At 43.8% G+C, this 27424-nt stretch overlaps 3 protein-coding genes across 4 annotated transcripts; 1 reads left to right on the top strand and 2 right to left on the bottom strand.

The window, feature by feature from the left end:
• Positions 1–507: 507 nt before the first annotated feature.
• Positions 508–13455, bottom strand: wdr91 (WD repeat domain 91). The gene is made up of 18 exons (XM_070850954.1): positions 13217–13455; positions 11936–12072; positions 11666–11845; positions 11375–11581; positions 11112–11195; positions 9889–9998; positions 5858–5993; positions 5440–5649; positions 5016–5212; positions 4820–4874; positions 4618–4713; positions 4045–4139; positions 3521–3674; positions 2121–2229; positions 1721–1833; positions 1459–1566; positions 1148–1237; positions 508–856 (listed from the first exon to the last, which is right to left on the bottom strand). Exons 2-18 carry the CDS (start codon positions 12056–12058, stop codon positions 692–694), a joined length of 2232 nt encoding a protein of 743 aa, XP_070707055.1. The 5' UTR covers positions 12059–12072; positions 13217–13455; the 3' UTR covers positions 508–691.
• A 517-nt stretch (positions 13456–13972) lies between these two features.
• Positions 13973–16527, top strand: LOC139219225 (sperm-associated antigen 16 protein). Its single transcript, XM_070851031.1, has 4 exons — positions 13973–14613; positions 14680–14827; positions 15627–15731; positions 15880–16527. Exons 1-4 carry the CDS (start codon positions 13973–13975, stop codon positions 16525–16527), a joined length of 1542 nt encoding a protein of 513 aa, XP_070707132.1.
• A 1192-nt stretch (positions 16528–17719) lies between these two features.
• Positions 17720–25296, bottom strand: c19h18orf54 (chromosome 19 C18orf54 homolog). Of its 2 annotated transcripts, none has more exons than XM_070850974.1 (15): positions 25101–25296; positions 24375–24510; positions 23978–24134; positions 23492–23659; positions 23066–23201; positions 22906–22975; positions 22590–22791; positions 21821–21909; positions 21300–21408; positions 21116–21208; positions 20423–20516; positions 20277–20331; positions 19904–20095; positions 19611–19666; positions 17720–19356 (listed from the first exon to the last, which is right to left on the bottom strand). In XM_070850974.1, exons 2-15 carry the CDS (start codon positions 24507–24509, stop codon positions 19266–19268), a joined length of 1647 nt encoding a protein of 548 aa, XP_070707075.1. In that variant the 5' UTR covers position 24510; positions 25101–25296; the 3' UTR covers positions 17720–19265. The 2 variants fall into 2 exon arrangements, with proteins under 2 accessions (XP_070707075.1, XP_070707076.1); XM_070850975.1 differs by having other exon boundaries at positions 19913–20095.
• Positions 25297–27424: the final 2128 nt, after the last annotated feature.

Raw genomic sequence — 27424 nt, 5'->3', positions numbered from 1 at the left:
GTGTTATTGTTGTTGCTCCCGCTTCTTCTCTGCTGGAAGGAATCACAGCACCGAGTGTTGGGGCGCCCCCTGCGGCAGGGAGGGGCCACTGCTGCCGCCTGAGTTTAATACACTTTCCCCTTTAATATTACTTTTATTTACTGGATGTTGTTAACAGATATTTGTGGTGTATATATATACATATATATATATATGTATGTATATATGTTTCAGCCTCTTATAGCTCCTATCCTGTCCAAGGCATTATGGCACATAAATTAATGTTTGTTTCAGACCCAACAAACAAGCTCTGATAAAACCACTGTAGTCCACCTGCCCCGCACCAAACAGCAGACACAAAGAACATTTGAAAGTAGAGCATTTAGTATCCATTCATTAGGTGGAATGCTGCTGACATGTTAGCCCCAAAACCTTTATAAGGTAATAAAGGTCAGTAAGGCTCAGCTCCTCTGCTGATCTAGAGGCCTAAGAAATCACTGAATGCAGCTGTAAGAAATAAACATGCTCTCCAAACTTTCAGTGGGAATTTAATGTTAATATGAATTCATAACAGGTTGGTGAGTTTTCATGTTTCTGTTGCATCATGAAAAAGACTACATACTGTCTTAATCAGATTCTGGAATTATCTCTTTAGTTAGTTATAAACTCTGATGACCTCTGACCCTTCAGCTGTCCTCTGTCAGCTCCTCAGTCAGGACTTCTGTGCCAGGAGTGTGCTCAGTTTGATCTTCCCGTCCATAGAAGCAGTTAGGCAGGTGCCACAGTCCACTGCTGAGCACCAATCTACCGTCACCACTGGTGCTTTGTGGCCACCCAGTGACAGTACGCTCTCCAGAGCTGGTTCCCCATTGGTCAGCTGGAGGGGGAGGTGAAAGGGGGGCATGTTAGCAAATCTAAATATAACAAAAAACATTCATTTTGATCCAACAAGGGGAAACTAAACTAAATACTTCACAATTACTCATTCATTATAATATCACATACAAATAAAAACACTAAACTAAAGACAACACAAAGAAATAAATATGATAATTAATGAAAAAAATAAGTCATGAAGAGGATTTCAAAAGTTAAGATCATTTAAGTTTTGGCCAGAAGTGCTGAGTGTGGCTGAGAGGCAGACATGTGATGATGAAGGTGTATTTACTCTGTATATGAGTCCTCCGGTGCTGGAACAGGTCAGGACATGTTGTCCCTCAGAGTCGAAGGCAAAGAGTCGACCACGAGGAACCTGAACCTGCACAAGAGTTCATTCACAGAATTAGACATCAGAGTGCCATGCATTCATTTCATTCTTTTACCTTATATGCCAACAGCAGGATTTATTGTACTGTGACCTCATTTATCATAAATGTGATGTCATCTTGGTTTTTTAGCGTTTTGGTAAATGTGAAGTAAATAATAAAAATGAATAAATAAAAAGCTAAAGCCAGATGTTTCAATTGTGACACTACTGACCTGTTTATATCCGCTGTAGCCTGACAGGACGAAGGGCCCAGTGGCATCCTGGGGTAAAACCTGCTCCGACTGCTTCACCCCACACCGATGGATGTTCCACTGGATGAACTGAACACACACACACTTATTCAAGTCAAAACTGTTTGGGTGGCTTCTTTCCAAACATATAGCAACATTAAAACATGTTCAGACACACACAGACAGACAGACAGACACACACACACACACACAGACACACACAGACACACACAGACACACACACCTTGCCATCTTGTCCAATGCTAATGACGGTGTTTTCATCGTAACTGAACTCCACACTGTAAACTTCTCCGTCATGAGCTCTCCAACTCATAGCGCTCTCGTACCGCTGCATATCTACACCAGAAGATAGGGTACAGTGTGTTTACTCATTAATATGTAAATATTACAAAAGTATGCTTACACCCATAGCAAATATACATAATTACAAATCAATAGGATGTACTAAGCTGCTGTACGTGGGTCGTTAGTCGTACATATTGTTACTTTGAGCTCATGTAGATATTTAGCTGTCTGTCACCTGTTGTTATTTCTGTAATTCTCCACGGTCAGTAACAATAAACAGTCAGCAGAGGGATCTACAATGGAAATTATCATTAATTGCACCCCTGATAAACACTGACCAAACAGTCTGATGACTCCGTCAGCAGCTCCGGTCACCAGCAGGTTTCCATTGTGGTTGAAGGCTGTGCAGTTAATGGCTACTGGTTCAGGTTCTAAGGAGAACTGGAGCTGAGAGACAGACAGAGCACTGATTATCCCACAGCCACAGGAAATACATACACTGAAGCTAATGCTAAGCATGCTAATGCTGACGCATTAGTGTACACATTTCATTTGTAAGTGATGTTCGTCGTGTCAGCATGCATTAACGTTACACATCAGCAAACGTGGAGCCTACTGTAATATACTCAGTGTCCGTGAATTACCATGATAGTGACAAGCAAGTAAACATAGCACTGATATATCTTAATGGTGCAAACGTCTGAAAACATGAACTAATGTTGATGCCTCACACATCAGCGAAAGCCCACCATTCCTGGCAAATACACCGAACTTTAATGGATATAGGCTTATGTCGTCTGTAGAATTATTTTTGGCCCTCACACCCAGATTTACGCTCATACAATAATCCCTATTTGTCTGATGACACGAACATGGTAACCTTATGCCAAGCTATCATCCGTCTCACATTACACTACCCACAGAAAGTAAGCACGTACCAAAAGTAAGTACAGATTTAAGCTGTGTCCCACCATAATCCATGCAGAGTCAACAGTATGGCTGCTGACCCTTCATAGCACATGGCTGGCCACCAAAGGCCTAGACTGATGAGGACAATGTGGAGCAGATCCTCACAAGCTGCGTATGAGAAGCCCTGCGGTGGTCACCATTCAGAGGATTAACCATGGCTGCATGAACAGAGCTGATGCAGAGTGTCAAGAGATAACCAGTTTGTCCCAGTGGCCTGCTGTGATGCACCAGCTAAGCACAGAAAGCATGTTCCTCATAGACTGCTGACAACTCCAAACACCACCACCGTTCACTGAAGAGGTGCAACAGATTGATTTCACCTGCACTCTACATCCTCTAATGGAGGGAAAGTACTGCATGTCTGCACTGACCTCTGGGTTGAAAGGTTACAAAGAGTACTTTACTAAGTTTCCATTAACTAATACTCATAACTTTAGTTATAGCATATAGCAGGTGGATATTTTTAACATTGTGGTAGGACCAGGAAAAGAAGCAGTTACAAATGAATACAGTTGCATGACTCACACCTTTGCCCACAACTTAAATTGTACACTCAGGCGTAACCTGATGAAATAGACTGTAACACATCTAACCATCATGACCCATGTTGGACACATGTTGACCTTTGGAGCTGAAAGGAAACTGCAAGCAAACTGTTGCGTTGCATTGTGGGTAATCTAGGTGTCATGAGGTGGTGGATAAGGAAGAAGAATGGGTGGAATAAAAAAGACAATATCCCTGCTCTGCATCAATTTGGCTGGTTAAGTACCTGCTGTTTGACAGTCTTGGTGTCCCAGAGCAGCAGCTGTCCAGACACCGGGATAGGAAGTCTGGGAGCAGCATCACAGCTCCCAGATCGACCGAGAGCTGCAGCTGAGCAGACAAACGACGAACCACTGGGACTGCAGGCTAAAGACAGGATACTGAGACACACAAGAGAGACAGGTTATCAGAAGGTGCGCTTCAACAAGAAATATTACTCACTGCTATGTGACAAAATGATCTCCAGTTTGTGGTGTGGTTAACCACTCAAACACCTACGGTGATTAACATCCAAGTGTTATTAACACATTCAGTAAAGTACATAAAAATCACTGTGCTAACCATGTTCTGACTCCAGCTTTGTACTACATATAATGTAATACACATACATGTGATTGATATCAATCTTCTCACGAAGATAGCAAATAAGAGGATTCTTGTTCTTACTGGACTATGTGTTTTTCTAATTGCCTCCAACACAACAAAATATTGTTACTTAAAAATGAACGTTAGACAGACGTGCAGGTTTACCGGGGATGAGTTTCATCGATGTTCATCTCATAGAGATTCTTCTTGGCGTCTGTATCGTACAGCCGTACTGTGCCAACACCACTGCCTAGTAATAACTGAACACACACACACACACACACACACACACACAAACTTAACATGACTGTATTAACCATAAAATCTGACATGACAATCCCGTGTCATGCTTCAATTTTATGCAATATTTTGTCTGTGTTACATAATATTACACTGCTGTTATTCTATTTCATTTCATCTTTCTGTGCTTGCATGTCCAGGTACCATGCAGTATTGCATCTGTATCTTTTGTCTTGGGTTTTTCCCCTTTATAGTATTGTTGGCATTTGGACAGATGAATAGTTAAAAGAAAGAATATAAGGACGCAACTTATTCTATGAATTTTTCTCACAGAGTTTCTGTATTTACATCATTTTGCTTCAGCAATTGGGATTTCCTGAGCACAGCAGTGAAGTGATGACTGTAATTGTGGAAAGCGCTTTCCTCTTTCAGGTTAAAGTAATAATGCCGTTAATCTCTCTTTATTTGGTTCATGTGCAGTCTGTCTCTTGTTTGTACCAGTCTGTCAGGCTTGGTGGCCCACTCCAGAGACAGCAGGGGAGACTTGGACATGATGGTGGCTTTGGTCTGCATGATGGGGTTGAATGACCACACCTGAGGAAGAGGATGAGGGGGAAGAATAAGGCTTTATTATTTGTTTCTATTAGTTATGTTGTTTTTTCTATGTTCATGCAACCCTAAAAGATAAATTAAGATTCACCTTGATGACTCCATCTACATCCAAACTGGCAACCCGGCGACCAGAACAGTCAACTCTGGAAAGCAGAGGACAGGATGGATGGATTTATGGATGATTCATGGGTGTATGAGGTACTATGAGAAGGATGGACTAGGGTCCATCTGTAGTCCCTACCCTTGTTTAACCAAACTGAACTTCAACTGTGTAGGAGGCAGACCTGCAGTGCATGATGGAGGAGTGGTGTTCCGCATACTCCTCCTGGCTGAGTTTGATGAAAGGCTGTTCCACTGACAGGCCTCCTCCCTCTGCTCCACCGCCACAGCCCTTGCTGTTTGAGGAGGAGGAGTCAGGAGGATCGCTGCAGGTCTCAGCAAGTGGCTCTACCTCCTCTGGCTCCCCCTTCTTCTCTGGTGTCTGAGGACAGCACATGGAAGCATGTTGTCCAGTAAGTGTTCACAGCAGCTTTCTATACAGTCTATGGTACAGACATGAGAGTGGTATCATCCTCTCATATCACAAAAGTCAGGAAAGTGAATAAAGCCATTTCCCATAATGTGGACCTATTCCTTGAATGAAACTGACAAAAACAAGAAAACAGGCCAGCGAGCTGATGTGACGACAGCTCGACCGTCCCCAGGTACCTGTGATGGTGGTTTGGAGAAAAGCTCCTTTCTCTCTTTCTCATGTTCCTGGATTCTCTTGTGTCTGGGATGCGCCAGCTGGTTTGCAGGCTGGTTTGTTGACTGATTTGTTGACTGTTGGGACTGGGCACTCAGAGTTTCACTGGTTGCTGCCTGGCTGGGAACTGGCTTCACATCCTTTGCTTGGACTGCCTCCTTTGACTTTGCAGGCTAGAAAAGACAAATTCACTTTAGATGCAGAAGATGGTCGCAGGTCAGACTTCTATCAGTCACTCACAATATTGAGGACCTGCAGCATGGCCGCCAGGAGAAGATTACAGCCATTGGAACATCTGTGTAGCCCCGTATAAGTTTCTAAAGGGTCATTTTAAAGACTGAGGACAACAGGATGTCACTACTTATTACACTTGACTGCTACCTGGCTTGGCGAAGACACGGAGGTGAACTGAGCCGGCTTCCCTGGAATGCGTCTACCCTGTGGTAGGAATGTAGAGAAGAAGTTTCTGGAAGGAGTGGTGGTGGTGCTGACAGTGCGCTGGCTCGACACCAAGTCCCTAAGGGGGCCAAAGGAAAGGGGCAAAAAGGGAGGCCGGTTAAAAACAAAGCACTGAATGAGTGCAAACTGAAACCCAAGCTACAATCAAGTAAAGATCTAGGAGCATGCAGAGACCGACAGATAAGAGCATTTTAAAGTCACCCTCAAATTGGAGCAAACCTCAAAAAAAAAAACAGACAGTGAACACAGTGCAACAAGACAGATGTGACTGACAGGAAGTCACCAGAAGGACCGATCCACCAACAGCAGGACACAAATACAAAGACTAACAACAAAAGTATGAAGTGATGCTCCTTCGCACCATAAAATATGTAAACTTCAATGCGTTTGTGGCCACACAAGGCAGACATGAAATAAAAGGTCCCATCCGTGCTAGCGACAGAGACATTAGCCCATGTTTGACAGTAAGACAACAGCTGGTCTTTTGTGCATTCCCCTTGTCATTAGCCAGGTTTCCACCCAAATATAGAGCATCTTAACCTAATTTTCAAATTTCTTGAAAATCAGCATGTGAAAATGATCACTGACCTGATGTTGTTATCTGTTGCTAGTTTTAGTTTCTCCTGTGGAGTAGAAGTCACGTGCTCAGTGATTTATTCACCGTTCTGTCTCATTCTACTTTTATCTATACATCAACTTTTGCAGCTTTTGATCAGCGACAGGTGAAGAATTGTGCATCAAAGATCACCAAAAAACTGAACTCAGTGCAAAAGATTTGCACAGATTTGAGTTTATTCACAATTCACTTCTTTAAGTGCTGGTGCGACTAAGTCTGCAAAAACAGATTTACATTTGACAGATAAGACAGAGGACCACGTAAAAGACCGAATACTGCACAAGAGCGAATGCACTAAGAACATAAAAGACAAAGACCATGTCAAGCAACAATGATAACGATGTCAAACACGAGGAGCGAAGGAAGGTAGGTTTAAAGTAGATTTTGATAATGGGCTGGTTTTTAAACAGTTGTGATTGCTCTGCTGTAGCTGACCAAGAGCAGCTCTAGTCAGCCTGTGATGCAGCAGGGTGTGAGTGGTTGTCCAGACAGCTAACACTTACCTCAGTGATGTATTGAGAGTTTGACGTTGGTAAAACAGCTTATTATCTAATCAGCTCACTGTATTTTTAAATGTCCATTCTAAGCTGACCTGCCAACAACAGAACAGGAAGACTAGTGTTTGCAGTCAAAAACCTGACTGAATCCACCCAACTGCTTCCAGTCATGGTGGATACTATCAACTGTTGGACAACATCGCTTGTGAATTTGGTTGAGATTAGAGAAGAAAACAAAGCCAGAACTATGCATTACATTACTGGCAGTAATATGTCGAAGATCTACAACAGACAGGGTGGCATCAGGTGTGTCAAAGACAATAGCCAAGAGCAATGCGAACAACCAAGAAAACAAACACAGCTGCTATTTGTAATGTAAAAGACATCACTGACAGAAGACAGTCAGGAACAAGGATGAAGACATTGACAAGATGTGACGTCTGGAGAGCAAAGCAGTTGAGATCAGAGGGGAGAAAGATGCAACGAGGCAACGATGGCAAAGCGAATATGCATCAACAGCGGTTTGTAGCCATGCTAGCAGCGTGGCCCCAGGAACAACAGCGGTTCGCTTCACCGCTTTGCTTCAGACTAAAACATCTATTGGACAGACTGCTCATGGTTCCCAAAGAATGAAGCCCACTGACTTTGGTGACCCCATGATTTTTATCTGGCGCCACTAGCAGCTCAACATTTGTGGTTCAGTGAAGTGTCGCTACACGTGTTGATCGATTCTGTGTAATCTGGTGCAAACATGCATGGTCTTTCTGAACTTTTGGTGACTTTTCCTAGCATGAAATACTTTGGTTTGTCCATCTAGCAGTTTGTTTTTCTTAAATAATGAGCATTACTGCCTCAGAGTGGCCCGCGTAGCTGTAAACCTAAAAAAATGGAACAACAGCAGCATTAACTGTAAAATGCATCCAGCTAAGTAGAGCAACAAATGGAACGTCGTGTTGTTGGGACCATCTTGTTTCTTCTTGTCTTGTTTAAGAGAAGCTGGTGTCCAGTTCACGGTCTTACTACTGCCAAATACAAACTAAGAGCTGCAGGTTTTCTGTAGTTCAACGCCAAGCTGGGAGCTACTTCTAGGAATTTCTTCTTTTTTTTTTTTTTTTTCAGAATACGCATTTTATGGCAACATATATATGTGGTGTAAAAAGCTGGATATTTGTTGACCAAACCTTTGTGGTCACTGCTGCAGAGGAGATAACCACCTGTGTTTGTGCCTCGTCTTCCTACAAAAATGTTATTGTCATGACTTCCTCTCTTTGCCTGCAGTATTTATTATTTCATTGCTATGCCAGTAACACCAAACTCTAGAGCGATAACGTACACTGCAATGCATAACTGTCACCATCTGTGCTGCACTGGCCTCCAGTTAAACCGTTTCTAAAGCTCCTGCACAGTTTGAATGTAAAACAACAGACCACTGGGAATTCAGAAATGCACAAAATGCGCTTTTTTTTTTATCATTCTTGTCTAAAGTAAAAGTGCAACCGCTGTAACTATTGCCTGTTACCAAGGACTGAATCCCACTGGACCTATTAGGATCCGTCTCAAGACAACAGAGAATCTCTCCATGATTGGACCAGTTTTGAGTTTCAGAGATGCAGGACTTGCCTTTGTGCCCTCAGGACTACACAAGTGCAATGGTCTTTTAACAGGCTTGCCTGCCAATCATTTTCATTTTTTCTATGCTTGAGATCTCTTGATATCTAAGGTTTACTGTTTATAAAGTTTCTAATTCGTAGCAGTAGTTTGAGTACTGTGTTTGTCAGCCCAGTGTGCAGTCCTCCTGTGAAAACCCTACGTGAAAATTTAAAAAAATGGATCGTACTGACAAGAAACAACAATTCATCAGGTGAATTGTTTATTTGGCAACATCAACTGCATCACAGCACACAATGTAAATAGCATAAATACTGTATCATTAACAATAAAGTTAGTTAAAAGCTTTTAAAATGTATATTTTATATAAATAAACACATAATAACTCAACAGCTTTGTCCGCTTTAAAGTGCCTCAAAATTCTTCTAAAGGTGACGTCTGAATGACACCCTGCTAGAACGTCCTCTCTTCCTTCCTCACCAAGTTTTCTTCTCATGATACTGCTGCTGCTCCAGAAGACAACTGATGCCAAAAATAATAGAAACTACATTATTTTAACTACGTGAGAATTCTTCTTTTAGTCACACACCTGACTTCTGTGACATTACTCAGAATTTCAGACTTCATCCTCTACGTTCTCAAAGAACTTTGGCCCTTGATTCAGTGGGACATTGGCCGATTCCTTTGGCAAACAAATCAACATATTAGACTTGTAACTTTTCAAAATAAAATATCAGTAAAACAAATTCAGTCATTGAATGCAGCGAGGTAAAACTGAACAACGAGCTAGCATGCCAAAGTGCTAACATCAGAATCCTTTCATGTGTCTGAAAAAACATCACGATGAAAAACACAAAAGTGCGATAGAAAGTATGCGCTGATTAATATTTAAAGAGAGCGTACAGAGAGGAGATTAGGGGAGCTGCCGTCTGTAACAACACAGAAAACAGGTTTTGTCTTTCATTTAAGTGACCGATATAAAACCAGACGTTGGCTTATATCTGTTAATCTACCATCTCTGAAACAGTTTGTATATAGAGATTCTAATACATCCATTTCATCTGAAGCACAGTAGCTATCTTGGAGTGCCAACCCCCTCAGGGTCAGTGGGATCAGCCAATAAATACCTCTAGTTAAAAACCTCATGTTGTCAACATAAGGAACACTGAAAAAACAGCAGCCATTTTAGTAGGAGTCAGTCATCAGTAAAGACAGTGATGTTAGTGCCTCACAGCTCAGTGTCTCCAAGGCGGTCCATGTTCTGGACGTACACCGGCAGCTTGTGGTGGACCATCTCATCTCCGTCTCTGTGGTCCCGACTTTCTGTCTGCAGGGCAAACAGCTGGAAAAGACGAGACAACACAGACAGGTCAGACACAAGAAAAAGAACAGTTCTACCCCAATACGTTGTGTGCAGTCACGATTGTGATGGCGCACCACATCCAGAGGGCAGGAAGTGAAAAGCAAAAAAGGACGGGATGAAGGAAAGGTACTAAGGGAAAAACAGATGTTGGATGTGATCCTTTTTTTCCCCCATTTCTGGCATCTTCTGACACTGCCAACTAAAACTTTTGGTACTTGATAAAAGCTCCTTGTGGTTTCAACCGTAAATGACGCAAACAATGAATTTTGAGAGTCTGTGTTGGTGTCTCCGATGAAGAAAATCATTTCCTGCCCTCGATCTGAAGTTCTTCTTATATACAAACAAGCTGTACCATCTAACCAACCCTCTGCCTGTGTCTGTGTTAGCATCTAACCACATGATGGAACATTTTGGATCAATGGTGGGACTTCATTTAAACCAAACTATGGGATTTTTTAAAAATCCTTATTATGGGAGTTATCGGACTTTTTCAACCAAATGAGATGAATCTTAATCCACAAATATGGAACTGACGGTTTGGGGAACTCAATTCATTTTCTGCTCTTTTCTGATGCTGTGGTTCTGTTGGCTTCCTCAGACCATGACCTCCAGTGACTGGGGCAGCTGACAGTCGAGTGTGAGGCAGTCAGGAGGATCTGAGCCTGAGGCCTTGGTTCCTGGTCAGAAAATGGTGAATTTCTCCTCCATTTTAGGAGCAAATTGCTGTCCCAAGTAAAGTGAGGTGTTTTTCTCATGTCTCATCTGACTTGGGAAGGCCTCGACACCCCCACGGGAGGAGCTGCTGGGGAGCTGAATGTCTGCACTACCTTACCAAGCAGCTTGCTGTCACTGTGACCCCACCCTGGAGAAGCGGCAGAAGATCGATGGGTAAATATAATCTTGGGAATATTTCCTTTCCATAGCCGTGCATTTATATATAAATGTGATTCTAATACCAGATAATAGGACTGTGTAAACCTCACTGGACTTTTTAAAGTAAGTTGAACGAAACTAAATCATTAAAAGAAATTGCTTAAACCACATGAGACGTTCTGATTTTTTAAATGTTGTATTTTAGGGTTTTCATCTCACCAGCTGGCGGAGCTGTTCGTTCTCCTCTGACGCACTGATTGTCTTCTGGACTTCAGCATCAAAACTCAGCAGGACTGGCTGGGGTGAAGCTCAGTTAAGGACTGGAAACCAGCAAATCCACAGTTTAAATAACACAGTGAATCAGTGTGGCGTCTTTTGTAGTTTCAGACATGCATGACAACATCTGACCCATTAAATCTCATTTAGTTTCACACTGAACATTAAACTGTAAACTTGTAATGTAGAACCAGCTGAAGGATATGCATGCACTGGAAAAGGACAGACAGGAAGTTGTGCAGTGAAACCAGGAAAGTGTCAGCCCATTGGCGGGAAAAGTATGGAGAGAAGGCAGGGTTCTGTTCGGGGGCGGGGATGAACGGCAAGATGAACCAATCACGCCACTCGGTTTGACCCTGCAGCTCCAACGCCTGCTTCTGGAAAAACTCCTGAGTCTTCTCCAAGTTTCCTTTCTAGAAAAGATGAAAAGAGAGATTTTTAAGTGCTGCTCTGTATCAGAAACGGCTGTTCTGTTGGATTTCTCTAAAGGGAGTTACCTGGATGGTGTTGATGACATAATATCTGTACAGGCTGGTCCTCAATTTGTTCACTGTGGATCTGTAAACATCCTCCAGCCTGCAGAACAGACGTCTGTCCAGGTACAGCCAGTACTCCTTCAGACCAAACAGGTCAAAGCTCTGGACAAACTGCTGCAGCTGATCGATGATTTTATCAACCTGCAGATGGGAGATGTTTCGGATTATAGACAAAGAGTCTCTCTGAGAAAGGTTAGCAATTCCCACGGCACACATTTGCAGCAGTCCTACCCTGAAGCCTTTCTCCTTGTCTGCTTTGATGTCACTGTCCAGGTGTTTGAGTGTGCTGGTGAAGCCGCGGTAGATGAGGTACTCTCTCACATGCTCATCTGTCCTCTCCACTGCCGACCCCATGGTGACCTCTGACCCTGCAATATAACACAGTTTATGTTACAGTCTAATTTAGTCCTTATTTTCATGAAAAGAGTGAAAACAATCTGACAGACAGTGAAGTAAAAATATTTCAACATATTTCAAATGCAAATCGGATTTATTTATTTCTCAATTCAAGTTTCACTCGACTCTCTACTGTATTCTCCGATTTATCATAAAAATATTTTCATGACAAACATGTCGTTAAATGATGGAAATGTTCTGATTTGTGGTGTGTGAAAAGATGTTTAACCTCAGGAAAGGAAATACTTAAGCTTTGTCTGATAATAGAACAAAAAAAGTTCATTCAGATACATCAGCATGAGGCCAGTACCAATCTGACAACACTCTGTTGTATCCCAACTCTCTGTAAACCTCACTGCATGGAGCATGGAATTATATTCACGCAAGCTGACGTAAGGCAAGGGATCGCTGTGGCACTAGAAAGCAAACAGGATTGATGACATTGTGGGTGACATCCAGGTTACTCAATAAATCAAGTAATAGAACCAGAAGCCACCTCTGCATCTGTCTAAAACTGACAGCCAGACTTAAACAATGGATGGTCATAGAGAAAGTGACTTTTCCCCTGAGGGTGGGGGCAGAGAAACGGATCCTATCTGTATCTGGAGAAAACTGTAGAAGAACTCTATGTGACATGTATGTATAGACATACATCCAACTGTATTTCTGAGTTTGCCTTTAATATCACAATATATTTTGAACTTGTGTGAAATAAAACACTAATTGAGAGGATGATCTATTAGATGTCCATTCATCATGTACACACAACTACTAATAAACAGCAGAACATCATTACATTATTTATATGTGGCTATTAATATAATAATGCTAGACCAGTTAGTCTACCTGTGCTGATGTCCACCCTGTCCCAGATCCCTGCAGCAGAAGTCAGTTCAGGAACTGAACTAAATCAGATCCACTCAGTAAACACTGAACATGAGCAACACATTGACAGAAGCTCCACTTCACCGAACTGCTTCTCTCCGCAACGACGTCGTCATATTTGAGATATTCTGACGACTAAGAAATAATGAGAGGGGGAGACACGTGCCGAGGTAACGCGAGGGTCACGTTTAAACACCAGAGGCCTTGTCCAGTGCCTTGTTGTGTACGCACCTTGGTTGACAGTCAAGATAATCTTCAATTGAGCGAAGTTTCAGTGGAGTTCGGTTTGTTGGTGCAGCACGCACCACCGGGAAACTACAGCTTCAATCCAACACCGCCACCAAGACGGAGTGAAGGTTATTCCGCTCAGAGTGACGCCTGTCCCGCAGAGATGCTCCCCGTCATGTTCTGGAAGTAAGAAGATGTTAAATACTTCCAACAAAGAGACAAGTCTCTTCCTGTTGTGTTCGCCCCCGACAGTCATGTGACGAGCTCATGTGACCGTGTGAGCTCCCCCTGGTGGCCAACACGTCCTGCTAGAGGCGGTGTGTGTTCATCCTGTGACTGCTCACTGTCGAGGATTCAAGGAACTTTATTTGTCATACCGACACACGTTTACACATGGGGAGGTACGAAATGACGTTCTCAGGTCCCGTTTTAAGCCAAGATGAATATCAAATAACAATAAAATATAGAAAATAGAGATCCTATATAAAACTGATCCAACCTGAACTTCACGCGATGTCCGTTTAAACTCATTTGTTTTGGCGCTGTGAACCTACAGGTGATTAATATCTACAATTATAAGCAATAAAACCATCATTTTTGGTTCAACACATTCTCGCTTTTATATATACTTATATTAAAACACACGTCAGATCAGATCACATCAGACGAGCAGAGATGTCACAGAGTTGCTAAGGTAACAGTGGAGGTCAGTTACCATGGCAACAGGTAAACAAGAAGCCCAGAGACAGAGGAGAGAAAATGTCTGAAAGGAGGAAAGAAAGAGCTGCCCCTGAGAGAAGCCCTGCTCCATCCAAGCACCAGATCAGCCCCCAAATCCCGGAGGCCGTGGACGACTTCCTGAGGAACTTCCTGAGCAGAGCCGGCCTGAAGCGGACTCTGAGCAGCTTTGAGGCAGAATGGTACGGCTCGGCTCACAAACTCTTGGCGACAGCAGCGAAGGACGTCTCCTTCATCCCCGACGCACTCACACATGGGTATCTCCTCCAGAGCGAGCTGGAGACGGTCCGCAGAGAGACGCACGCGCTCAGACAGGAGGTGCTGGTGGCTGCGGAGAGCCTGGTGAGGACGCAGAGGGAGAGGGATCTCCACCGGCTACAGTACCGACGAGTCGCAGAGGACAAAAACAGGCTGATTGAGGACCTCAGACAGCTGAAGAAGCACCTGAAGTCCTATGAGCCAACGCTGACGCAGCTCCAGGACAAATATCAGGCTGCTCTGAGGCAGAATATGCTCCTCAGTTTAAGTAGGGTCAAAGTTCAACACACCACAGATGCAAAACTGAATCAGGAAAAAACCCACATAAAGAAAGAGAAGAAAAGGAGCGGAAGCGCTGACAAATGTGAAAAAGGCTCCATAAGCAGTCATCCAGAGGACGCAGAGTTTCCCGTCTGCAGCAGGCTTGGCACCCCTGACCGGACTCAGGTGAATTCTGAAAAATGGAAAAGCCCCAGCTCCTTCACCCTGTCCTGCTCCATCAGAGCCCACAAGCTTCCCATCAGCTGCATCGACCTCCATCCACAAAGACGGATCCTCGCCTCCGCCAGTGACGACCACAGATGGAGGCTGTGGGCGCTGCCAGCTGATGGAGAAAAGGTAGGAGAAGGCCTTCATGTGGTCCAGCCTATGAGATGAGATATCAGAAGACGTGACATGAGAGAGGAGACGGACAGGGTGTAATATATCTGTTAATGCCACAACAAGGTGACAATGCAATATTTTATGATAGGATATCCATAAAGGTGATGGGTAGGTTTACTGGGGCTGCCATCCAAAGCAGGAGTCTGAGACTCTGGAAGATCTAAGTCGCAGAAAAAAGCAACAAAATGCTCACTATTCAGGCGGATCCAAGGAAAAAACGACGTGTAGCGTACTGGTATTTGGGACCTTGAGGGAACTTGACATGTAAAGACTCCACAGAGTAGCTTCATAAAAGTATGGCACCACTGATGACTCCCTCAGCCAGTGACCTAAGTGGCTGAATTCAAAGACTGGAAAAGCTCCACAGGCCTTGGAGCTGACTTTGGGTGAGAGGTGAGGTACGTCCTGGACTGCTCGCCAGCCAATCACAGGACCGGCACATACTGTAGCAACCTTCTTGCTGTGAGGCGACTGTGCCAAAAGTTTCAGATGATAATAATGAGACAAAATGTGGAAAACCACATGCAGACACAGATACTGTTATAGGTTACTCATCACGGGTAAATGAGATGATCTGAGATAAAGCAGCACAACATACTACATGGAGAGACAAAGGAAAAGGATGCTGTGAAGTTCAATAATGAGAACAGACAAAAATGATGTTAGAAAATGAAAAAGAATAAAAAGCAAGTCAATAAAATAAGTTTGTTGGCTGATCTACTGAAATGTGATGTCATTCAATGTGTGTTGTCAGGTTGGCCAGCTGCTGCTGACAGGTGAGGGTCACTCTGATTGGTTGTCTGGCTGCAGTTTTCACCCTGACGGAGCAAAACTGGCCACAACAAGTGGAGACACCACAGTAAGTTCATGCCCACTGCTGCTACAGCGTACAGGTGCCTGACAGCTTGTAGGAAAACATGCAGCGTCTCGGTGAGGTGTCCTGTTCCTCTCTGTTCTCCTGATCTTCTGGTCCTGAGGTTCACTCTCTTGGGCCTTTCTTCCTGCAGGTGCGGCTCTGGGATTTCTCTCATGGCTGCTGTGTGCTGATGCTGTCCGGCCACAGCCAACCCACCTGGGGCTGCTCCTTCCATTCATGTGGCCACTTTCTGGCTTCCTGCTCTGATGACAGAAGTGCCAAGCTCTGGGATCTGAACAGCCGGCGCTGCTGCCTCACGCTGCGTCGCCACACTGCTTCTGTCAACAGTGTCTGCTTCCTGCCCTTCTCCAACCTCCTCATCACCTGCTCTGCTGACAAAACCCTCGCCATGTGGGATGCTAGATTGGGTGTCTGTACCGCTACCTTCCTTGGGCACCAGCACCCTTGCAATCACACCGCCTTCAGCCTGGCGGGCAACGTCGTGGCTTCATGTGACTCCCGCGGCATCATCAACCTGTGGGACATCAGGAAGCCTAAGTTGGCGATGGCCATGGTAGATACTGGCCCGCTAGCTGCGAACCAGGTGGCATTTAGCCCATCAGGGAAGAACCTGGCCGTCGCCAGCAGTGACGGTGTGCTCAGAGTGGTGGAGGTGAACTCCTGCACGGTGAGCAGCCTGTCGGGACACATCAGTGGCGTGCAGAGTGTGACGTTCGACCACAAGGGGGAGACTGTGATGTCAGCAGGGAGTGATGGAGTGATTAACATCTGGTCATGACACATTTATTATTATTTTGTCTTCTTGTGTAATACAAATGCTCTCTCACAAAAGTTGGGATACTTAATGATTTATTTTTAAACTTCATAAACATCATATCTTTTTTGTACTGAACAGGATTCGTCATTGTTAAATCTTAACACAAGCAGCTGTTCAAGATCTAACACTAATAATTATTAGAATCTAAATCAGGAACTACCCGATCAAACACCTGACCTGGCTTTTGAAGCTTTTCATACTCAGTGCAATTAAAGGGGTGCTCTGCAGATTTTACATTCTGTTTCACAAGTCTTGCAACTGTATAGGTGCTGCAGTAGGAGCTGAAGTAGTGATATTGGGAACTAGTAGATGTCCCCCATACAAACCTGTCCTCCTTGAAACCATATTTAAAACCCACTGTAAAAAATCTGGGTGTGATTATGGACAGTGATTTTAAATTAGACAAACACATGAACTCAGTAATCAAATCTAGTTTAGCTAGTTTAAAGATTCAGGAACACTCTCCTGGCCTCCCTTCATCGACTCCATGTACATTTTAAGACTGATTTTAAGATTTTATTGTTTGCTTACAAATCACTGAATAGGCTAGCTGCCACCTCTCTCTCTCTCTCTCTCCCTGGAGCTCCTACAACTCCACATCCCATCAAGATCACTCAGCTCTGCTGACCAACTGGCAACTGCTTCTGCTTGTGCTTTGTAGCCCCTAAACTTTGGAATGAGTTGCCTCTGCGTGTTCGGCTGGCCCAAATCACATTTTCACTCCGTGGCTTTTAAATCAATATGAAAGCTTTTATTCTTCTTATTGTGATGTTTTTTTTATCATCTTTATGTCCTTTCAACTTTTAAATTGTTTAACTTACTGTGTTCCCATTGTGTTGTCTGTCTGGTGTTTGCTGTACTGATTGTACAGCACTTTGGGTCGACTGCTGTTGCTTTTAAATGTGCTTTAGAAATAAAGCTGGACTGGATTGGACCTAGCAGCCAATCAGAAATTAGTATTTAGGTATAAAACATTTTCACCACACTTAAAAAAACATGTTTCAAAGGATTAAGGAAAAGTTGTGAAAGATGTCCGATGCCTGCTAAAGGCAGCGTCTGCAGCTTATTTTAGAGGCACTTTTTGATATATTGGTTGAAATTCTCATAAAAGCATGACAGCAAGAATTGTCAATTAAATTACAGGCCAGCAGGATTGAGACATTTAACAATGCTGTTTAATTGTCAGACTGAAAAACTAAGAGAGTCTGTCAGTCAGCGGTTGTGCACAGAGTGAACAAGGGACCCGGCTCTGCCTTTAATGTCCAGTTTATCAGAAGTGTATCATTGTAGAAATGGGAAAGATCCCTGTGTTTATGACCTGTCAATGTTCACGTTAACTTAATCAATCATTAATCAATCAACTTAAGACAGTTAAACCGTTAAGACGGTTGTTTTCTCAGATACTTCTGTCTTATTAAGCTCCAAAATAGACATATTAAACATATAATAAGTTTCACCATCAGAATTACAAACTGGAGGTTGATGAGAATGGCTTTAGCATACTGGAAGGTGGTACTACACAATGTGAATGCAGCATTATCCTCTACACTGTGGCCATTTAAGGACATCTGGGGCTACATTGTCCCTCTGGACTTGAGACTCATCAGGCTCATCTGTGCCAAGTTGCAGCCCTGATTTATCTGATAAGTGGTTTCATAATGACGAATAGATGATTATGGCACGTTACCAGGTATTGTTTGATATTGGTAGCAGTATAAATACCCAAACTACTTTTTCCTCTGATCCTGTTCATGCTCATTGCATCAGTTTTAAACTATTAAAACTGATTAAAAACAAATCAAACAAACTTGTTGAGTTTTAGCATGTGATGTTTAACATGTAACATGTGTTTAGCATGGGAATACGTTAACCTTGAGCATGTAACATGTACCATTATTATGTGGTTGGCATGTTAAAATCATTCATATATTACAAGACCTGAATACTGGACTAACAATGGTGCCTGTTCAGTCTGAGAAGAACTGCTCGCCTGGCACATGCACCAAACGCTCCTTGCATCCTTTTCTGGATTTTATACAACATGGATACTGGATACACACAACATTATACAACAACTGTAGAAATACAGGTGTTAGTGGCTTAGCATTAAAGCTACGGAACCCACAAGAGGATTTCCCAAAAGATCAGTCTGTACCTTCACCACAGTGAGTCCCCCTCCTCATCCATGCACTCGGTTTTAAACGCACCTGCTTCAAATGAATAGGTTGTTATCAGGCTTCTGCAGAGCCGTGATGACGATCCCATCACTGACATCAGGTGTGTTGGAGAAGGCAGACATCCAACACATGCAGGGCTGGACTGGGTTATTTTCAGTCTCAGTAACATACTCCAAGTTTGTAACCAACTGTTTCACAGCTTCCTTCATTGTAACACTTTACAGAGCTTAAACACACATTTTTTAATTAATTAATTTCCTAAGGACTCTGGTTTGGTCTCTGTACTGTTAGTGTTTAGATGAATTGCACCCTTTCATCTAGAACACAAATCCAGAGCAGACTTCATCCACATTCATTGGCACCTTTTGCTGTTTCCTGTTGGTGCAGGACGTGACAGGAAACGGTAAGAAAAGGAAAGGAAGAACACTGACTGATCCTGACACTGACAGGAAGACCTTCGCTCTGATAAACAGGCCTTTAGCTTCAGGAGGATTTCTGAGTGCTGGTAGGTCCTTCAGCAGATCAGGACGAGCAGTGTCCATCATCATACTTCTCCTTTGGCTCTCTGGGTTCTTCCAGCAGCACCTTCAGACGGCTCAGGTAACACAGAGCTCTGAGGATTGAAATGTGCACCAAAAACATTGTTCACTAATGAAGCAGCCAGAGACTAATGTTAGTGCAGTGGAGCACAGAACTGCAGTCTACAGCTAGTGTCAGTAAGCTAACATGCTCAAAAGAACAATGCTAGCAGGCTAAAAAAACCAGATCTGAGACAAGGCTCTAGTACTATATAGTACTATATAGTACTAGAGTCCTGGTATGTCCAAATAGAGAAGTGTAATGTTAATCCTGGGGTGTGTCAGTTACCTCTGTAGTGATGGTCCACCAGAAAAACTTTCCAGCTCTGCTTCACCCTCCGGCCTCTGCAACACAAACACAACTTCATATAGCCAGAGACTTGTTAACATTCCCTACAAGTGAAACACAATCTTACAGAGACCTCACAACACAACTGACTGTTGACTGTGTCAGGTCTGTGTGAACGATGATTTAACCTCAGGCAAAGCTCTCATTTCCCTATTAACACTTGCTGTGGAACATGCTTCCTTTATGAACACACTTCTGTTCAGAGCGGTGACCGGCTGAGTGATGGTTCACACCTGCCTCACCGGAGTCTGTCCTCTCTGGAGCCTGTCAGCGACTGTTGGAGCTCCTGATGACGGTTGCTGCTGCTGCTGCTGTCGCTGCAGCTCTGCCTCCACTGCCTGCAGTCTGAAGAGCATCTGTTTCAGAGCCTCCACTGGACCAGGCTGCTTAAACACAGTGTTTCCATGGACACTGCATCCCTGAGCCTGGGACAGAGAGCAGGCAGAAAGAGATACTGTGGTGGTGACACATGGGCCTTTTCCATTGCATAAACTCAACGACCCCTAACTTAATGTGTATTACATGTGGGCACGGCAGTTACAGTCTGGAGCTAAACGCAAGCTGACATTGAAGGTGACGAGTGAAACAGGACAGGCTAAAACCTACCTGAGCTCCCCTGTCAGTCAGAGCCTCTGTGATGCCCACTGCTGCTGCTGAATCCCTGAGAGTTCAACATGCCATCACATATTATTTGGTGTGTTTAGTCATGGTTCATCAGAACTAACAATAAGGGGAGGGTAAATAAGTCTTACAAATGTGATCCATGGCCGTGTGAGGAAGAAGACATCAGCAGCTCCTCTGTGTTCAGTGCACCGACAGCTTCTTCCACATAATTGGTACAACTGACTACAACAACAGCAGCAGTTATTCAACAAGAACAAGGCAGCACCGCGTGGGGGAAATGTGATAATCCTCTTTGGTGCAGTGATAGTGGTATAAGATTAAGATTTCAGTGTACGTAAAGTATCATAAATAAATAAATTTATGATCAAGATAGCTGCATCCTAGTGAAAGCCACCCAGTGATGTCTCTGCTCCCTCAGCCACCAGCTCGTTGCTCTATACGCTGCTCTTAGACTTTAAGTGTAAAGATAAGTCAAGTCAACTTAAATTGAAAACCTGTTTTTTTTGACGGGATCAAGAACACGCCCAGGTGTTTCTTTGATGATTGATGTTGCTCCCATGGCAATGCTGCTGCTGTGTGATAATAATCAGTTATACATCTGGCATTGATTTCTAGGTGAGTAAATTAAATCAGTGGAGAACAAACTACAAGTAAACCCTCAGGCAGTAATGCATAACAACCTATTTGTGATTTTATTACAGAGCTGTGTTTCTGGTCATTTGATGCTGAGTTTGTCTGTTGTGTCAGTAAGCCAATACTGGTTTTGCTGCTTAAGACTGTAGAGGGAGAAACTGAGATTCCTGATGGAATTCTGTTCTCACCTGGATCTGCAATACTGTCTGCTCCTCCAGAACTCTGAGACAGAGAGTTCAACACGTGATCTGCCTTCTGGATCAGTGCCTCAATCCTGTTGTCTGATATGAAAAAAGCACCAACAGGAAAACCATTTTAGGGCTCTAGAAAACACATTCGGGCCAGTTTTAGATCAACACTTTGCATTTTCACCTCTGAAGAGAGTTTCCATAATGTCAGAGCTTTGTCTCTCTGCAGTGAGTGAAGAAATCTGTTCAGCAAACTGAAGCCTCAGATCTCTAAGAGTCTGCTGACTGTCAACCTGATAAAACACACACACACACACACAGACAGATTATCGCTAATATAATTAAGCATGGAAGTTCATTCTTGACCATGGGAACGATATGTGAGCAAAATAATCTTTTTTGGACTATTTAACCACATCTCACAGTGTTCTTCAGCAAATGAAGTCAGGGGTTACCACATGACTGAAGTTCTCCACACTTGATAACACCTTGAACCAGCTCGACCCTCTGATGAACACTGTGAGATGCAGTTGAACAATTAGAAAGTGGACCTTAGGAATAGACCTCCTCCCGGCAACACAGACTGTTAAACAATGTTTCTTGACTCATGCTGTCCTCCTTCAGGTCAGATATTGTTTAGAAGACAAGGTGAGCTGCTGACCAATCAAACAAAAGTTCCTGAGCAGTTGGATTGAATATTGTCACCTGTGCAGGTGTCTGGTCTGGATCATCATCCTCCAGCTCTGCTACCCAGGACGGAGCTGTTGTTCCTGGAGCTGCAGGTGGAGGCACATCTGGAGGAGAAACATAGGACCTCATCAAAGAGCATAATGTTGAACATATTTCATATCATGGTAAATGATTATGGGTTGAAAAGAAAACATATAGTTGTCAAGGTGCTCCTTTCTCACTCAGCACACATGCAGTTTACAATAACGGTGGCAGATTTACTTCCCAAATTTCACTTTAGTTTTCAAATATCCATCCGTTCTTAATTTCACACAAAAAAATAAAAGCAGCTTCTCATTTTGAGTTCATCTTCATTGATTTTTGCCATCTGAAATTACAACTGTCACAGGTTCCTGAAGCAGTGTAGAGCTGAATCAGGTCAAGAACAGTAAAGTTCAGAAGGGAAAATAATAGTCATATCACGGTGATCCATGTAAAAGGAAATAAATTAGCTGTATTGTTCTGGTATTGCAGTGAGAGCTAGTTAGTAGTAAGGAGATGCAAAATCTGGCTAATTTCTTTCCAATATAAATTTTTCTGCATGGCTTACATGATATTTGTTTGTATTTTCCAACAGTGTATGTCAATTCTAATGTTACAAGAGAAAAGGCTTTTAGGATGACCGTTGTGTTTGGCAAATGTAACTCTACGTCCAGTAACATTGGCTGGGGTTGCTGGAGTGTAACACTTGCCCAAATCCAGTAAAGAGGAGTAAAGGGATAGCCTGATCTGTGCAGTGTGCTACCTTGCTCATCCCACAGCTCTGACTCTGTGGGTGGTGGCGGCTCGCTGGTGTCACAGTGCTTGATCCAGGCTGGATACTTCAGGTCTGGCACGCTGGTGATTCCAGAACAGTCCATGTCAGCCTTGTTGCTGGTGAACCACAGGGGGAGGTGTAGCGACGAAGACGGACCCTGCCACTCTGACCCTGCAGCTCTGTGTGCAGACTGATGGAGACAGAAGGAGGGGACCATGAGGTTCGCTAGTCCAACTGAGAAGAAGATCTCAAAACACAGAATGTTCCAGACACTGATGACACAAATGAAAATGAAATCAGTCACCCTGTAGCAGCTAACTGAGGACATATCAACATCTGGTTTCAACGTTGCTGTCCCTGCTCTGCCTCTGCACCTGGAGAGGAGAAGAATGTAATGAAATGTAAAATGTGATATGAGCCTGCAGGGCACAACAGAGATCTTTCAGAAACATTGCGGCATGAACCTGGACCCCCTGGGTGTCCTGGATGGATGAGGGTGGTGGTGGCTCAGTCGGGGGGTGGCGTGGCTGCTGCTGAGTCTGTGTGCTGGCTGGGAACAGGAGGGGCAGGGCTGGGAGGCTCCAGACTGGGAAAAGAGGCCTGCACCCAGAGATGAGTTAGAGGAACTGAGACACACACTGACACAAAGACTGCTACTAATCAGTTATTGATTCACTTCGTGATTATTTATTCTATCAAGCCATTCATTATTTAACCAATGCCTGAAATACAGACAAACCCCATCACCCAAACCTGGTGCATTTGGAGACCTTTGGTGAAGGTGAAGCTGGTTGTGATGTGTTTAGTGACCTCAAATGAAGGTGAAGGTATGAATGATGCATTTCAAGACCTTGGATGATGGCAGACGTGTGGGTGATGCATTTAGAGACCTTTGATGAAGGCGGAGGTGTGGGTGACAGGCATCGAGCCATCGTAAGGGATAGACAGCAGCTCGTCTGTTGTCATGGAGAGCCTGTCTCGGTTGCTGCGGTGATGGAGGGAACTTACAGGGAGTTTCAGGAAGTCCAACTCCCTGTCAGTCAAATTCTCCCTGAGAACTACACATGACAATAACATTAATAATAACTCTGTTACAGCCTCTTAAATAGAACATACTCAAAACAGCAGCTTAAGGTGTGGATTAATAGTTGATTTTAGCTTGAGGATATAAAGAAATATAAAGAATTTATAATTTCACTGCAAAAGTAATGAGGGGGACATCAGTTTGGGGCAAAAAAGAAAACAGTCAGGAGGAAAAAACATTGAAACAGTTTGTTATATTTTGTTAGCGGGAGACAGAGAGGACGCTGCCCTCACAGCCACAAACCAGATATGACAGAATAGAATTTGGACCTGACCCAACTGAGTGGACCTACCATCTTTGTTTCTGAGGTTGCTCACTTTGGGTCTGCTTGGCACGGAGGGCCGGCTGTGTGGCAGAACTAGCCTTCCTGTCAACGACTCCCTGTTCACACGACTCTTTTCGAAGTCTGCGATGTAGTCATCCAACGCCGCTGAGGCTGAATCATAGTTCTGCAATCAATCAAGCATTTAATAAGCATGGGTGATTCATCTGTGGTGAGCCTAGTACTGTCAAAATCTATTTTGGCCAGCAGTTTGCCTGAATGCTATCAGTGACGTTAGAGAGGAATTCTGACAAAAGCAGGACATGAAGCATCAGGGCAGCGCGTTACACGGTAGGCAGCTGGAGGGCTTTTGACTTGAAGCGCTGAGATCAGAAGCCCCAAAAGAAAGAGTAGAGGCTGAGGGAACCTTGTCTCCGTATCTGAAGGTGGGGTTGTGCCCAGGGGCCAGCAGGCTGCTCCTCAGGTGACCGGAGCTGGACAGCAGGGAGGTCACCGTGGACTCTGGAGACAGACAGTCATCCACACAGCTGCTGGACTCCATTCTGACAAAAACAACGATGAACACATGCTCAGATTGAAGGTTGAAATGTTGTTTAAAATCTGAATCCATGGACGTCTGTGTAGAAGCACAGCTGCTATAAAAGTATGGGATCCTACGAGTGTTACTCCCAGTCACACTCCCAGTCTCACACACACACACACACACACACACACACACACACACACACACACACACACACACACACACACACACACACACACACACACACACACACGACAACCTAACTAACAGCCACTCTACGTACAGGAGGAAGTGTCATGTCAGTGATTCTGGCCCCTGTTTGACGGTACCGAGCTTAATTAATTTAGCTAGGACACTGCTAATGCTAACTTGCTAATCAGGCTGTAGCCTTAGCAACAGCTAACGATAGCTAGCTAAACAACCCACAGCAGACATGACCCTAACCAAGTAGCTTCAGTAACCATTAACTATTCAACCTAACTGTAGTTTAGTGTGCACACAGTGTTGCTAAGAGCCTTAACGCTGTTTAGCCTAATAGACTCAGGCTAAAAACAGGACTTTCCTCCAACAGTTCCAAACTCACGCGGTAAAATACAGTAAAACACTTACATTTCCCTCCCAGATGTCCCCCTTCTCTCACTGAATCCCTCCAGCCCTCACTGACCGAAACTCAGCTGAAGGCTCCCACCATGTCGAGCTAACTCCCAGTCAGCTGGTCTGGGGTCCGTTTAGCAAATAACTCCCAGTCAGCTGGTCTAGGGTCAGTTTAGCAAATAACTCCGAGTCAGCTGGTCTGGGGTCAGTTTAGCACAGAGGGACTAAGCCACAGACGCCCGGACCAAACACCAGGCAGCAGACTTGATTCATTCACTGCCGGGCCGTGCTCCATCCTGAGGAGGGACACCGGGGGGGCTGAGCCAGCCATGCATGAGGGACACCGGAAGTAAAGCTGAAATCACATTCAAGTGCATAGTATCTGGTGTGTGCAACTCAAGACTTTGTTATTAAAGACCTGTTATTAAAGGACGCACTCTCCCATAGCTGCACATATAGAGGGCTGCATGTATTTCCGGTTTAACGCAACTTTTTTCCAGTTTGTAAGGGTTAAGTCCAGCCCACTAACCCACTGCCCACCACTCGTGCTTTTAGCTCAAGTGAGAATAATGCTTCTGTTCTTATGTGAGGTAGAAGCTATTGTATCAGTTTAACATCACAAACACCAGCATAAAGTACTTATAGTGTTAGTACTGTTCTATATTGTGTAACACATATTTTACTTAAGTTTACATCATGTTTGAGACACATTTCTATAATTCTACTCCAAAATGGTGCAAACTCCAACACCAAGCTCAAACTACAGAGCCCCAACACCAGAGGGGTGTGTGTGGTGGGATGGAGCACATGACACCGGTGAAGTGGGTCCAGTTTATTCAGTACACCTTCCCATCCTCCATGGATCCAGTGAAGTCTGAATACACCTTCTCCTTATGTGATATCCATCAATCAATCAATCAATTAATCAGTCAATCAATCAATCTTTATTTATAGAGCGCCAATTCATAACAGCGTTATCTCAAGACGCTTTACATAAAGAGCAGATCTAGACCAAACTCTTTAATAAGAGAGAGACCCAACGATTCAGGAATTCAACATTAAGGATTCAAGAATTCCCACATGAGCAGCATCAGATATTATATTAGGACACAGTGGCAGGAAGAACTCCCCTTTAACGGGAAGAAACCTCGAACAGACCCAGGCTCAATGTGGGCGGCTTTCTGTCAGGATCCGTGTTGGGTGGCGGTTGGACAGAGAGAGAGAGAGACAACACAAACAGCAACCAATCTATCATTGTTATGAGTGTTCATAGACTATGTAAGATCCATCATGTTATTTAGTGTTGTTAGTTGTTATAGATGAATAGTTGTTAGATGAATGTTATCTAGATTGCAGCTGGATCAGTGGGTGGGAATGACGCTGGGGGCCTGGGGCGTAAACCCCTCTATTTCCTGCATCCTTCTCTGAAACTGGCCTTCATTGGGATCTCAAGTACACACCTGTAAAGTTTCATAACTGCATTTTTGGTTGTGAGGCTAATGGTGACAAAGCTGTCCACACACACAGACTCACAAGGTGACAACAATAGCATGCTGTCGTGGCCTGTAATACACAGAGTGTGTGTCATGGTGCCAAAGCTCAGGTTTCTACAACCCTGTGTAGACAGTACCACTATCCCTGTCTTCAAGGACCTACTCCCTCGCCCTGCTCTCATCACTCCCTCACTAAGCTCCAGGCTGTTGCTGTCAACTCCCCCCCCCGCCATCCTGTCAGTTTGTAAGGACTAATGGAAGAATATTGTTCCGGACCGATACAGGCAAAGCCCGTAATAAAATAAAACATGAGCCAGATCCAGCCAGGCATCATACAGCAACTCAAAGCCTCTGCAGATATGACCACTTCCGCTCTCTGAGGGCTCCCTCCTGCACCCAGGGGTGCTGCAGGCCCCTTTAACCCAGAGCGACGTCAGTGGTGGCACACAGAGGTGCGGGAAAAAATGTAGTGAGTGGTCACTCCACCTCAAAGTCTGGGCACCAGAAAGACAACCAACCCTGTCTGAAGTAGTCCTCATGTCAGAGCAGCACGCCAGCTGGTGCAACTGTTGGAAAACCGCTTTGGGTGTTAATTCATGTGTTTTTTATTCATATTTTCTGTGAATATTCGGTCTACTTTATTGTATTTAGAGTAACATTTTTCATTTCAAATTACTAAATTAAAATCCCAGTAGCCAAGTCATGCAAGTTACTAATGTCAAAACATTATTTTGTTCTTAAAAAAAGAATAAAAAGGTAGCTGTGTATTCGGGCTACTAATCTATATGTGCCTTAAGTATATTATCATCCTAAATGATTAGCCTACTTTTCAACATTGTTTTATCT

The sequence above is a fragment of the Pempheris klunzingeri genome, chromosome 19, assembly GCF_042242105.1.
Source record: "Pempheris klunzingeri isolate RE-2024b chromosome 19, fPemKlu1.hap1, whole genome shotgun sequence".
Classification (NCBI taxonomy): domain Eukaryota; kingdom Metazoa; phylum Chordata; class Actinopteri; order Acropomatiformes; family Pempheridae; genus Pempheris; species Pempheris klunzingeri.
The sequence above is the reverse complement of the archived record's forward strand: the minus strand, read 5'-3'. Positions and strand labels throughout refer to the sequence as shown.